Below are 15,158 nucleotides of genomic sequence, written 5' to 3' on the forward strand. Positions count from 1 at the left end.
GTGTTTCTCCCCTCAGTCTCCTCTTAAGGAGGTGAAATGCATGCTCTATTGGGTTAAGGTCAGCTGATTGACTTGGCCAGTCTAAAACCTTCCACTTTTTCCCCTGATGAAGTCCTTTGTTTTGTTGGCAGTGTGCTTTGGCTCATTGTCCTGCTGCATGATAAACTTCCTCCCCATTAATTTCAATGCATTTCTCTGTAAACTGGCAGACAAAATGTTTCTGTCCACTTCTGAATTCATTCTGCTGCTCCCGTCATCAGTTGCATCATCAATAAATATTAATGAGCCTGTTCCAGAAGCAGCCATGCACGCCCAAGCCATGACATCACCTCCACCAGGCTTCACAGATGAGCTTGTATGCTTCGGATCATAAGCAGTTCCTTTCTTTCTCCACACTTTGGCCTTTCCATCACTTTGCTAGAGATTAATCTTGGTCTCATCAGTCCATAAGATTGTGTTCCAGAACTTTCGCGCCTCATCTCTGTACTCTGTAAATTTCAATCTGGCCTTCCGATTCTTCCTGCTGATGAGTGGTTTGCATCTTGTGGTGTGGCCTCTATATTTCTACTCTCTGAGTCTTCTTCCAACAGTGGATTGTGATACCTTCACCCTGCACTGTGGAGGTCGTTGCTGATGTCACTTCCTGATGTTTTGGGGGTTTTCTTCACAGCTCTAACAATATCATCAAAGTCATTAACTACTGTTGTTTTCCTTGGGGGTGGTATGTTCTGAGTTGTTTAACACATCTAGATGTGAATACCAGGAAATAAAAGCTGAAATTCTGAACTCTTGTCTCATACTCATCTTTTGATCTTAAAAATGTCTTCAGTGAACAATAAAAACAAAGGAATTTGCCATACCATTCCTTTTGGAGGGGACTGTATCAGGAAGCACAGGAAGTTATAGGCCTAGATACAAGCAGACAGACAAATTCAATCTGAATACCATCAGTCACATGATGAGAAGTGATCCATCATCTCAGTGACTACTGGTCCAATTATTGATCAGTTCAGGTCGGGTGGTATGAGTGCTGTGGGAGCCGCTTCGGTGAGAGACTGTAAAAAACAGAAAGAGAGCATCAGTACTTTCATGTCAGCACTTTGGATATCTATCTTACTCTTCTTCTCATATCATACAGTTGTCAGTATATTGCTCATAATTAGGGGTACAAGTTAGGGGTCCAAGCCTGAGTGGGCTGGGAACCCGCGAATGCAAGGATAAACGTAAATACAGTAAGATTGTTATTCACGTCGGCGGTAATGACTCCCGGTTACGCCAATCGGAGGTCACTGAGTCGGTGTGTACATATGCAAAAACAATGTCGGACACCGTAGTTTTCTCTGGACCCCTGCCAAATCTGACCAGTGTTTAGCCACATGTCGTCATTCCGCCGCTGGTTGTCGAGGTGGTGTCCAGCAAACAATGTGGGCTTTGTAGATCATTGGCAGACTTTCTGGGGAAGACCTGGACTGATTCTGATGGCATCCATCCCACTTGGGAAGGAGCAGCTCTCATTTCTAGAAATCTGGCCAAGTTTATTAGTGGACCAAATCCATGACAATCCAGAGTTGAGACCAGGATGCAGAGTCGCAGTCTAACACACTTCTCTGCTCCTCCATTTCAGGAGTTGAGTGTCCTGGTTTTCTTTTTTTCGCTTTATTTCTCCCATTGTTTTGCTCTGCCTGTGTTCTCATCCTCTCTCCCTCCGCTCCTGAACCCAGCCAACTACCTCCACCTGCACCTCATCAGCCACCTCGTCAGCCTGCCACACCTGCCAGTAATCAACCTCATGCCTGCCTGTATTTCAACCCCGGTTCTCCACACCATCCTCGCTTGATCATCGTTGCTCCATACCCGGTGCCACCTCTGCGTTCAGGCTCTCGTGTTTTTGATTCCTCTCAATTCCCCTGTGCTTTGTCGCTTCTGTCACTAACCCTGTCTCTTTGTCTGCTTTCCTCCCAGGTTCAGTCACCCTCGTCCTCCGTCCTGTCTGCTGGGCTCATCCTCCGGTCCTCTCCTCTCGGGCTTCCTCCACGGCGCCCTCCCGGCTCCCCCCGCTCTTCTCCTCACCACCTGCGCCTCGCCTGCTCCTCGGTCCTCCGTGCCCACGCGTCCAAAACCAACAGACTCAGGAACAGTTTCTCTGATGAACAGCTGACTCTAACTCACAGTGTCTGGAACAATTCCTGTGCAATAATCCAGCAACTCTGCATCTAATCACCCACCTGTTACTGGTTACCACTTATTATTTATTCATCATTCTCTATTTGCAGGATTTGTTTCATAACAATATCTAACCACGTGTGTGAAGTTATTTTGATGTTGTTAATGCGAAAAAAGGTTTGAACCCACAAATCGCTGCTTATTTAGGGCCCGAGCACAAACCGTGCGAGCGCCCTATTGAAACTGAAGGGATTATTTTTAGGGCCCGTGCACGAAACGTGTGAGGTCCCTATCGACGAAACGTGTGAGGTCCCTATCGAATCTGAAACTAGCAACTGAGACCATAAACTCATCAGTAAAGTGTTTACTGGGGTAATTATTCAGCTGAGAAGTAGGGTCATTTTCCAATTATTTCTAATGGAGCCGGACTTCTTTTTGCAACCAGAAGAGTCGCCCCCTGCTGGATTTTCAATAGAACGCAGGTTTCAGGGTCTTCCGCATCGGCTTCATATTGTAGACCGGAAGCTTCCCGCTTGGGTTGGACATATGAACTTCAAAACTTGTCCAGGAAACCCTTTACACATTAATGAGATTAATGAGGCGAGGTTGCAAAATTAGTAAATTTTCAGTTAATGCCTTGGCAGTGGCGTGACGGCGAACTTCTACGCTTTGCAATTACACTGGAAGTTTTTGTAACTTTACTGTATATGCTCAGATCTGTACAAAATTTTACATGTTTAAGATTCCCGCCATGGTCATAGCGCCACCTGCTGGCAAAAAGAAATGACCTTTAATGAAGCAGCCCCCGTGGCACGTTTTACCTACATGTATGAAATTTCTGTGGCACATCATGTCCAGACATACCAAAAAGCCTCTTGGAGTGATACCCTAAACCCAACAGGAAGTCGTCCATTTTGAATTTTGTGGTTTTAGGTTATGTATAGCCTATACAGTTGGCCTATTTAACAAAATAAAAAGCAAAGCCAATCTCTCCCGACTATTTAACTAATAACATATTCATAAGGACACCAAGGAGTATGTATTTTTTTTACACGCCACTCTCTGAAATAAAAAAATCAAGCAACTCTCTCCCGACTTTTGGCCTACTGTTTTTTTGCACATGCATTTATAAGATTGTTGTTTTTGTTGTTTTTTTTTTTTACAAAACATCAAGCGTTGCTTAATGCCACTCTCTCCTGATGAGTGCATGCATCACCACCACTGCCTCTGCTTTGCTGCTTTAGCAGATGCTTCAGTAAATTGGATATAGAATCGTTCGTAATTGAAAGCTTTTTGCTAGTCAAACAAACTTTACATCGGACGACAATGTTCTTTGCGTCTGTGACACAATAATGGCAATACTTCCAGCTGTGGAAAGAACGCCTTTCTCCCTCATTCTCCATTCTTCCTTTAGCTTTTTGGCTAAAGCGGTGACTTGAACAACATATGGTCCGGCTTTTCGGATTGAACTGCTCCTGACCTGCTGCACAGTCGCACATTCAAGTGCAACAAAACAAGGACAACAAAACAAGAGCCGTTCTGGCAACACAGTAATTCAGTAGTAACTGTAATATTATTACTGTTTTGGAAAAATGGGAAAAGTAATTATATGAAGTTAATTGGTTAACTTAGGTCCAGGAGCAGGGCAACGCCTAAAACCACACCTCTAATCAGCTGACAAGTATATCTACACCCGAGCTATTCAACCGGCCTCCTCTGTCTCTGTTTGCTCGATGCAAGAGAGTAAACGATTGCAATCATGGACCCGGAACTCTAAATCTACTCACCCGAGTCAGATGACGGCCTGTAAGATGACCTGTTCCAAACTGGCTATGTCCCAGTTACACCACAGCAGTCAGACACCAGCCAAGCATCTCGGGGGAGCTGCTTGCGATCCGAGGTGAGCACCACGGCGTCGCCAGGATCCTATCTCCTCCGAAGAAATATCCTCGACTCCCCGCAGCTCTCAGGCCTTATCCAATCAGCCAGCAAGATCAAGAATTTGAGGTTGCCGCAGGCACAGACGGGGGAGTCGGCAGCAAACCTCTCCTCGGCAGCAAACCTCTCCTCGGCAGCAGCCATCATTCATCATTCAAACGGTGGCTACTCTACATGGCGCAGCGCCCTCCTCCGCAACACGACCATCTTATCATCCACAAACCGAGCCCGACATTCGAGATTGGACCGTTGCTCGCCTTCAACGGTTCCTCAGAGGGAAAGGCATATCCTTCCACCGTAACGACAATAAAACAACATTGTTCCATCTCTACAAAGCCTCCATCAACCCTCCGGCAATACCATCCACCGTGCCTCCAGTGCTTCCGGGCTGCCCGCCACAGTCGGCCATGGCCAGCGGCGTCACGCACGACGTCACAGGGCCTTGACGGCACGCATCTCCAGCTCCCCTTGGTGGGGATCAGGTTGTATTTCCCCATGTGCCTGCTCCCTCTATTTTTGCCATGTCTCAGGCAATCTCAGCCTTCTTTTCATCCCTGTGCCCGCAGGCTGCACTCTTCTCCAGTGCACACACATCCTTTCATCCCATCATCCCTTTCTCTACCCTTCCTTCAGCCGCTTACAGCAATACGGCTTCTGCTCCTCCACCTGCAGACCAGCTCCCTCACCTTTCACCCTCCAGAGCTAGGGAATTAACTGTAACAGAATTTGATCTAGCCATTTTTTTCTTCCGCGACACCATCTGATTAGCCTTCCCCGCTCAGAGGAAGCAGTTGGACGATTATCTCTCCATCGTGTTAGACATGGCTTTACGGTTTGGGGGGAAGGTTTCTACAGATACCACGTGCATTTTGATAATCAGGCAGCCAGCCGAATCCAGCAATTCAACCAGGGCACATACTGGGGACTCGACTCTAGAATCCATGTTTTTGCTGGCTTTCTTCGGCTTCCTGAGGTGTTCAGAATTCGCCCCTACGTCATCCACCAATAATCCTTCCCGTCATCCCTGTCTATCAGACATCACTATTCACACCTCCAACTCTCTCATATTCACACTCCGAAGAAGTAAAACGGATCAGCTAGGAGTTTCCTTCCCCATCTACATTCTCCCTTCTGCCTCAGCTCCTATCTCAGCCCCTACGAGCCACTATCCGAAAACATCCCAGGTATAAAGCCAAGGCATCACCACAACACAACACCCACTTTTCCTCACCGAAACAGGAGAAACGGCCACTCGATTCTGGTTCTAGAAACACCTGAACAGAATCCTCTGCATTTCAGGCATATCACCCAAACATTATTCAAGCCATTTATTACGCATCGGCGCCGCTTCCACAGCGGCCAGATCAGGCATCTCCGACCAAACCATTATGATCCTCGGCCATTGGTCATCCCAGACCTAACATTCATACATTCACGACAATCTCAACGATCTCCATCAAGCCCACACACGAATTAGCGCAATATAATCCGACTCTTTTTGAAGGTCAATAAATCACTCGGGCGAAACCTCTACCGAGACAGAACCCCATTAATCCATTAAACCTTTAAATGACATATTGTTGTGGCGTGGTCCTTGCTAGTGAAATTACAGTAACACGTTATTGAGTAACACGTTACTGTCCAACTCATTTGATGTCTTAACTGAACTGTTATCATGTGAGTCACTGAACTCTGTTTCCCAGGAATCCTCCATAATGTAACACTTATGTGTGAAGTCAGCCCATGGGCGAAGCTTGCAGCTACAATTGGTCTGTGACCTCTGACCCATGACCCATGACATCACCTCATCAAGAAAATTTACATTGAACTTCTCCTCGATGTCTGTTCTCCGCTCTTCCTTGGGGCGCAGCATGTTAAAGCTGTATTGCTGCTGGGAACCATGACAATCATGTCTCCTTGTGTGGCCTCCACGGGATCCAGTGAAAATAGCCAGGCAAGTACCCACAAAAGGTGACAGTCGGGTGACAGGGTTTTATTTTTCTAGGCAATTTTTGTATTTAAACTCAAACTGAATAGTTTAGTTAGGAGGTTTTGGTTGAGATATGGACACTGGAGATTTGAACTGAGAGAAGGACCCATTCATAGGTGGTTGACTTGTGGACTTTGTATTGAGCACTGACTGGTGACTGTGGTGAACTTTGATATTATATGGTGTTATTTCATGTGACTTCACTCTCAAATTATCTTACTATGAAATTATTATAATGTGATACTTCCTCTCCTCCCTTGCTCATCAAGCAACCAATTTTACTCTGTAATCTGCTTCCTTCTGATCATGGCTGACATATACAGTAATAATAATTACTCCGCCAGTGTATGAATGTGTGTGAATGTTAGTTTCTGTTTGAGCACTTAGGCTCAGTGAATAAATGTGTGTGAATGGTGAATGCAGATGTAGTGTAAAAGCGCTCTGAGTGGTCGAAAAGACTAGAAAGGCGCTATAAAAGTACAGGGCATTTACATTCACTGCACTGAACAAGACCAGGTCAGGCAAGCCTGAGTCAGTCAGAGTGCTAAATATATATAATATAATCAAAAACTACAATGCAATCTCATAAAATAGAGCAGTGTGCGGCTTCTGTGCACTACACAGCCGTAGCCTATTTAACTTAAGTTAAAATTGTAAGTTATAAGTTTACCTGATAGGTCTACATCTACTTTTGCATCTTGTTTTGCTCTGCCATGACAATCCCCTCCTGCTGATGTCCTGATAACTATATAGTAAACAGTAATAGATTCTGGAAACTCACAAACAGCGAGGATCAGTCTCTCTTACAAAGACACTTGCTACTGAACATAGAGTGTTTCCGCTGCTCCCCGATAAAAGAAAAATGTTTCTGTTGATACCTTTTCAGAAAAAAAACAACAAAAAAACAGATTTATATCTGTTACCCTGTTGCTCAGAAGGTGTTTGTTATGATGTTCTGATCGTGGCTCTGGACTCTAACTTGTTTTAACAAGCTAGATAAAAGCCCTGGCAGTGGCAAATAGCTTTGGTTTAATATTTGATTTGATTACATTAACGTTTAAGTTGAGATTTACAAGAAAAATTTTTTTGCTACTGTGTAAAGGGAATACTGCTGGTAAAAAGCATTTGTTTTAAAAAAAAAAAAACACGTTACTGCACTTCATTATTCAATTTAGCACATAACTATGTGATTAATCACAGAAAATCTTGTGAATAAAAATTTTAATCGCTGCCCAGCACTACAATATACATAAATATATAATAATGCCTATATGGCTATACATAAATGCATATATTGAGCCAATCAGATTTCAGCAATAATGAAAGTAACTGAAAGTAGTTTGCCTTAGTCTGATAGACACAGACAGCTTTCACTGCAGCTGACCTGCCGGCCAGCATGGTCGCGGCTCGTTTTAAGTTGAACATAAGAAACTGAAAAATAAAAACTCTTAAACACTGGCCGGTTCGGCCTCAAATGGACCGGGATTATTCCTGAAAATCCGCTCCTGTGTCACACCATGTAAAAATATGAATACAAACAACATGTGGAGCAACTGAATACAGCAAGAAATCTCTACTAAATTTACCACACTGATTAACCAGTTTTCCTAGTAATACAAGGCCAACATATCAGCACTTGTCTTACAGCACTTAATGCACTTTGAGAAGATGAATCCAGTCTTTGCTAATTAGGAGAAAGTGTTAGAGTCTTACAGTATACTGTCCGAAGCTGCGTCTCTGCCTGAAGAGAAGGAAGCAGAGAATGGCAGAGATGGCTGCCTGGGCCAGGGTGAAGAGAAGGAGGGACGACTTCACTCCTCTGCTCAGCCTCTGTTTTAAAGGACACATTACTCACAGTCAAACAAACAAACAAATGCATTAGGTATAACAGCAGGCACACTCTTCCAATAGCTGGGAGTGCTGTCAGAGAGGTGGAAGTATGTATTTTTTAAATTTATCTAGTCCCCAGTTACATGTACATGTCTCTCATAGTGGTTTCCAGTGAGGTACATTTTATTTAATTTACAGATAAAGCACAAAACCACACACTCCACACAGTTTTGCTCAGACCGTAATGAGTTGTGGTAGCTGACTGAAATCTACACTGGACTCAAGGAAGTTTTTTATACTTTTATTTTTACAAGTCAAGTTGATTTCCTTGACTTAAACACTATTTATTCAAATAAAACATGTTACCATACCCCCATGATTATCCTTGAAAATGTTGCAACACAGGGCAGGAAATTACTTAGCACAATGACACAGATTTTCATAAAAGTAAGTGCTGTTCTAGGCTGTAGAAACGTTTCACTTTACATCAGTTTCCTAGCACACTTAGCAGTTATCATGCACTGCTTGAAAAAGTGGTGAATGTTGGAAAATGTTGGACTTTAATGTTAACTTCAAGTTTTTGGATGTATGTTGAAATAAATAAAGACTGTGAGTACTAAATATCCAATAAGCCACATACATTTTCTCTGTGGACAGGGGTCTTTGGAAATGTCTGGAAAATTCTTTCAGTGTTTTCAGCCACTTTCAGGCATACACTTACTGTAACTTCAAACTGTCAAGGTAGCAGGCAGGTGTGCCTGTCCACTTTACATACAGTAATTCAACACTATAATTCACTATACTTGGGCATGAAAAAGTCTTACATCAAACCTAATAAATGAATAAGAAGAAGAACAATTACATGGATAAGTTGGAATCTTTATGGTGAAGAATCCAGCCAAATGGACAATATGTTCAAAGATTGTAATTGGGAAACGTTTCTATTTAAGTTGCTGGACAGGTTTTTGTGGCATGTTTAATTGCTAAGCTCTGTACTCCTGCACACTGGATTTTAGGGATGGCTCGTTACCACCTTACCGATACCAATACCGCAACTTTAAGTATCTGCCGATACTGATACCAATCTAATCCCTTTCTTAAACAACTAGTCTTTTTAAAATATTTAAAATCATTTGTATGGATACATTTTGCTTAACGTCATGCTCAAACTGTGAAACAAATATTCCACTTCCCTAGAGGAAGAAATACATACGCCACAACGTGACTCTGTTTTGCAACACTGCTGCTTCTTTTTATTTTCATTTTCTCACACACACAACTCATAGTAGCATTTCTGATTGGTCAGCACCATCCAAACATTCAAAATAAAATTTGAAGTGTCACTTTGTGCAAAACTTTAAATCTGAGTATTCAGAATACCAATGTAATGTAAGTCTAGTTTAAAATACTGGATAAAGTTTAACAGACTCAATGCTCAGTATAGATTATACTTTAATGACATGCAATGTAAACCATGACTTAAAAAACTATAACTTAACATAAAAATAATAGCAGCACCAATATAAAATATACAGTGTAACACAGTACTGTAGACATTAAGGCACTGACTCTAGGCTTTACACCTGACATCAAGTTAGCTGCAGTGAAAAAAAATATGGCTAAGGCTATACAGTGCAAGTTGTAACCTCTCTTTCACGCGTACTCTTTGGGGTTGAACTGAAGGTGAACACTTGTATAAAACTAAACTTTAAAATTCCGGCTAAACAATAAATGCAATGTAAATTCAAAATTCAAGTTCTCCCCTAAGACGTAGCTGCCTGAGCTTTAAACTGTCACAAAAACCACTCAGCTTTTCTATAGTCCTTCTGTGAACCTAGGTGTGTTCACTTTCTAACATGAGGGGCAGAGTCTTCTTCAGAGAGAATAGCATTTCAGCCTTTTCAGCTGTCAGTCTGCTCCTCCTTTTATCACTAATAATGGAGGCTGTGCTAAAGAGCCTCTCACTCTCCACACTTGTTGAAGATGCACAGAGAAATTTAGTTGCTATGACCGTCAAGGAGGGCAGTCTAGGTTGCTTGACTTTCCAGCAGTGGATTGTCTGAATGGTTAATAGTTGGCTCGCTGAAGTAGGTTTGCACTTCACATGCACTTGCGGTGCATGGTGGTTGACTCAGCACCAGGTTCTACAGTGCTTTCCTCCAGGATCTCTTCAAAAATGGTTTCGGATGTGGTCATCTTCAACACTTGTTCCACCTTCCTTACCTCTGCCATGAATGCATCCTTTGCATGTCTTGAGGTTTCTTCTAGGGCTGGGCACGTTATTAGGGTCCACAGTGCTGCAGGCATTCATCCTCCACCTCATGTGACGGCGGAGGACGGGAGACTTCATCTGCTACAGAGTATTTACACTCTGAGGTCCTCCCGTTGGAGGAAGGCTGACCAGCTGCTAGTGTGTTTTGGGTCCCCCAGGGCTGGGCTCCCTGCATCCAAACATACTATTAGCAACTGGGTTGTTCAGACTATTTCCCTGGCCTATCAGGTGCGCGGTTTGCCTTCACCTGTGGCTGTGAGGGCTCATTCTACCAGAGGCATAGCGGCCTCTCGAGCCCTCCTTTCCGGGGCCTCTTTGCAGGATGTTTGTTTAGCGGCTGGCTGGGCCACTCCGCACACGTTCATTCGGTTTTACAGTCTTGACCTTCCTTCGGCACCTGGCACTCGTGCGCTCTCCTCTTAGTCGTGCCACTTTATTGCACACTGGGGCAGGCGGGGTTTTCGGCACGGTTTAGTGGGTATCTCATTCCCATAGTGTCGTAACCGACGCAGTTCGAGTTCCCTCGAAGGGGAACGTCTCGGGTTACGTATGTAACCCTGGTCCCCCTGGTTCTCTCTCCCCGCCTGAAGCGCCTGCTTCAAAGTTTAAGCTAATGATGAGTGTGTACAGGTGTGCTTTATACTCCTCCGGTTATTCCGTCACACCTTACCGTTCTAGCAACAAGCCAATAGGATTGGAGTGATTTCATTCACGTTCAGACCTACGAGACGATCTCTTCCTGTCTCCTGAGATGCCTTCAAGCTGCCCCAGTAACGGCCAGTTTTGAAGACAGCATCGATGGTGACTTGATGCTGTCTATTACCCATAAAGAAGCGCGGCTGCGGCCGCCAGAGCTTTCCAAAACTGGTCAAGATGGCGGACAAACAAGCTGAATTTGTACACAAATATACGTATTTAGTAGTTTTCTGGCTTCGATTTTTGACAATCTAGCAAGAACTAAACACTGAACTATAATATTAGCCCGTGACTGTAACCAACCAGGTTTGTTCAGTATGATTTCTGAGACGTCTGTTTGCTGTTTTGCTTTTCAGTAGCTAGTTAGCTGATGCTAAGGCTGCAAGATGGCGTGCTGACGTCACATGCTGCTGTAAGTGCTGCCCTAGAAGGCTGTTCGAAACTATTGTAAACAGAGCTGCCTTCACTTGAAAGTGATGCCTTCTGAGGCAGCTGTCTATTACGGTATCAAGGCCTTCTGTTTCGAACACAGCCCATATTTCTCCTGTCTTAGCTTCTCTGCATTGGCATATAGGCACATAGTTTATGTTAACTGCTTCATTTGCTTCCTATCGCCTAAAGTTGAGGAAGTATGCAAGAGGATGATGTGAGTCAGCACTTAGATTTATTGTCCTAGTGGAAGATTTCTTTTCACAGTGAGTACAACACAGCAACATACAGATATACAGTCATGCCCCTCCTAATGCCAGCTCACAGCAGTATCAGTGGGGCAGATTTAGCTATGCTGACATTGCTGAGCCTCTCTGATGAAAGATACACGACACTGATGTATCAGGAACGGCTTTTGTGTGTGTGATGCTGTCTCGTTCATGAACATGCGCACAAGTACACGCTTGGAAAGGTAGTGGTTGTAATCTCAAACCTCACCTCTAGAGGTCACTGAAAAAGTGATATGTTGGTTGCAAACCAGTCAGCTCTATGAGCTCTTTATGAATGAAATGATGGGAGCCGACTCCTGTCTGAGAGCCGGCTCCCATCATTCACTATCCATAGAGTGCCTCCCATCATTCAGAAAGCATGACAATGATCAAATTACACTTTGTGTCTCTATAGAGTTGTGTATTATTTATTAACAATACTTTATAATTTTCATTAGTAGGGTTATTTATGTTATTCTTGACATATCCCACTTTTTAACCATCAATATGACAGAATGTTTCAATGTATTGCAGATGAAGAAGCTTGCATATTTATTTCTTGCAACAAATAACAGTAACTTAGGTAATGACCAACAGGAGTAACACTAAATGAAGAGCTACAGTATTTGGGGAAAAAAGAGCCGACTCTCGGAAAGAAACGGAGCCATGTCATCCGGCTCCCTTCAAAGAGCCATAAATCCCATCACTACACTGAAAACTACACATAGGCCCTTTAAGTAGTTTAGGTTTTAAGCATTTTTTACACGACAGCATGGTGATATGAAAGGTAGCTGATACCAACCGTGGCGTAGTGTGTCTCGCTACAGTTGCCATGCAGTGTCTTGACGCAGGCCACTTCAGGATTCATGTCCATGTCCACAGAGTAGATGATCACAGCCACCACTGACAGCATAGTGGAAACCACGCTCACCATCAAACACACCTGCAGCTGAAAAAACACACACACTGAAAACATTAAAGTGGTCAGAAAAGTAGTAGTAGCAATATGAGCAGCAGCTGCACAAGTACTGTAGCAGTGACTACTGGACTGATACTGATGCCGCCTACTATTAGCCAGCAGCTGCTTAAAAACATGCTCTGTTTTTTGTTTGATATAACAAAGCAAACATATATGATTTTTCATCTTAAAACTGTGGGACTGTGAAATCCTTTGTTTGTATACAACTATGCATGTACTGTATAGCTGCACTTGTGTGTATGTGTTGTCTATAGACTTACAATCTTCATGGTGCAGTGTTTGTCCAAGACGATAGCAACCACTCCTGCTGTGATGAACTGGAACACACACAACCAGGAGGCAGTTAGCACAGAGGAACACTACGTCACATCACATCACTCACTACACATGATATCAAGTCAATTCAATTCAATTTACTGGCATGAATGTTTAGGATATACAATGTTGCCAAAGTGGTTTGGAGTTTACATTTTGAATATAACAAAAAGCAATCATGATTCAGTTTAGCAATTACAAGTTACAACGACAGAAATAACAAATACAGATAGAAAGTAAACAACAAACAAGATTTAGCAGAGAACACTGAATGCACCTGTGTCACAACATGAGTCCCTCATGTTACATGGCAGCAAGGGAGCTGGAGCCAATCCCAGCTGGCACTGGGCGAGAGTCAAACAACCATGCACACTCACTCACACTCACACCTAAGGACAATTTAGAGTCACCAATTAACCTCTCTTGGACTGTGGGAGGAAGCCAGAGAGAACTTACGCAGACACAGGGAGAGCATCCAGAAAGAAAGGCCTGGGACGACCAATGATCAAACCCCTGACCTTCTTGCTGTGGGGCCACAGTGCTTTCAATTGCTCCACCATGCTGCCCACTTCTCCTAGGATTATTCTTAATTTATTGTTATCTTAAAGTTCTTTGAAATCCGGTATTAATAGATATTGCTCTCTTATGCTTCTATATTTATCACATTTCAGGAGAAAATGTGTCTCTGTCTCCAGCTCTCCTGTCGTACAGTGCTCACAGACTCTATATTCTCTTGGTAACCAGGACTTTTTATGTCTCCCTTTTTCAATTGCGGTCACCGAGTCTGTACTTGGTAATAAGTTACCTCAGCTTGACATCTCTGACAGCAGAGAGATATTCAGCCATGGACCTGAAGTGGGACCCCAACACTGACACCTTCATAAAGAAGGCCCAGCAGAGGATGTACTTCCTGCGTCAGCTCAGGAAGCTCAACCTGCCTAAGGAGCTGCTGATCCAGTTCTACACAGCCATCATCCAGTCTGTCCTCTGCACGTTCATCACTGTCTAGTTTGGATCTGCCACCAAAAAGGACAGGAGCAGACTACAACGGACAGTCAGGACTGCAGAAAAAATAATCGGTGCCAACCTGCCCTCCATTACAGGACTTACATTTCCAGAGTCAGGAAACGGGCGGGAAACATCACAGCAGATCCATCTCACAATCTGTTCAAACTTCTCCCCTCTGGTAGGCGCTACAGAGCACTGTACGCCAAAACCAAAAGACTCAGAAGCAGTTTCCTCCCACAAGCCATCACTCTGATGAACAGCTGATTTCTGACTCACAGTGTCAGGAACAATTCCTGTCCAATAACCCAGTAACTCTGTCTCTAATCTGCACCTGTTTACTGGTTTCCACTTTATTTATTATTATTATTTATTCATTCACCATGCTCTATTTCAGTCATATTGTATATACTGTATACCAGTACACCTACCTCAGGTCAATTCAATTCAATTCAATTCAATTTTATTTATATAGCACCAAATCACAACAACAGTTATCTCACAGCGCTTTTCATAAAAGAGCAGGTCTAGACCGTACTCTATGATGTTATTTACAGAAGCCCAACAGTTCCCACCAAGAGCAAGCACTAGGCGACAGAGGCAAGGAAAAACTTCCTTTTAAGAGGCAGAAACCTCGAGCAGAACCATGGCTCAGGGTGGGCGGCCATCTGCCTGGACCGGTTGGGGTGAAGGAGAGAGAGAGAGAGCAGGAGAGGAACAGAAAGAAAAAGAGAGGGAAAGAAGGAGAGGGAGAGGGGAGGGAGGCAGCCTACACAATATACACACAAAGGTACAGACAGTAAAGGTGATGTTGCTATAGACCGAATGAAAAATGATACAGATATTTATAGTAGTGTTAATGGTAAGTCATAATGTTAATGATTATAATAACAATAATAACAATAAGACTAGCAACAATAGTTGTTGCAGCAGAGGGTGTCGAGCAGGAACACGGGGGCAGCAGGTGACCCACAGCCACAGATCTGAATGGTCTGGCTCCAAGTCTACTTTTGGAGACTCTAGGAACCACAAGTAACCCTGCATTCTGGGAGCGCAGTGCTCTGGTGGGGTAGTAAGGTACTATGAGCTCTTTAAGATAAGATGGTGGCTGACCATTAAGAGCTTTGTAGGTAAGAAGAATGATTTTAAATTCTATTCTGGATTTTACTGGAAGCCAATGCAAAGAAGCTAAAACAGGAGAAATGTGATCTCTTTTCCTGGTTCCTGTCAGAACACGTTCTGCAGCATTCTGGATCAGCTGAAGAGTCTTAA

General features: G+C 43.5%; 1 protein-coding gene across 2 annotated transcripts in view; it reads right to left on the reverse strand.

Moving 5' to 3' along the window:
* Positions 1 to 348: 348 nt before the first annotated feature.
* Positions 349 to 15,158, reverse strand: part of tmem176 (transmembrane protein 176) — a 35,823-nt gene continuing 21,013 nt past the window's right edge. For both annotated transcript variants that reach the window (XM_046045881.1, XM_046045874.1), the window contains 4 exons: positions 12,827 to 12,883; positions 12,390 to 12,536; positions 7,805 to 7,921; positions 349 to 1,055 (listed from right to left, as the gene is read on the reverse strand). In XM_046045881.1, coding sequence (XP_045901837.1) covers positions 1,005 to 1,055; positions 7,805 to 7,921; positions 12,390 to 12,536; positions 12,827 to 12,883 — 372 coding nt within the window. In that variant the 3' untranslated portion in view covers positions 349 to 1,004. The remainder of the gene's footprint in view (positions 1,056 to 7,804; positions 7,922 to 12,389; positions 12,537 to 12,826; positions 12,884 to 15,158) is intronic.

This window comes from Micropterus dolomieu, linkage group LG01 (assembly GCF_021292245.1).
Source record: "Micropterus dolomieu isolate WLL.071019.BEF.003 ecotype Adirondacks linkage group LG01, ASM2129224v1, whole genome shotgun sequence".
Taxonomy (NCBI): Eukaryota; Metazoa; Chordata; class Actinopteri; order Centrarchiformes; family Centrarchidae; genus Micropterus; species Micropterus dolomieu.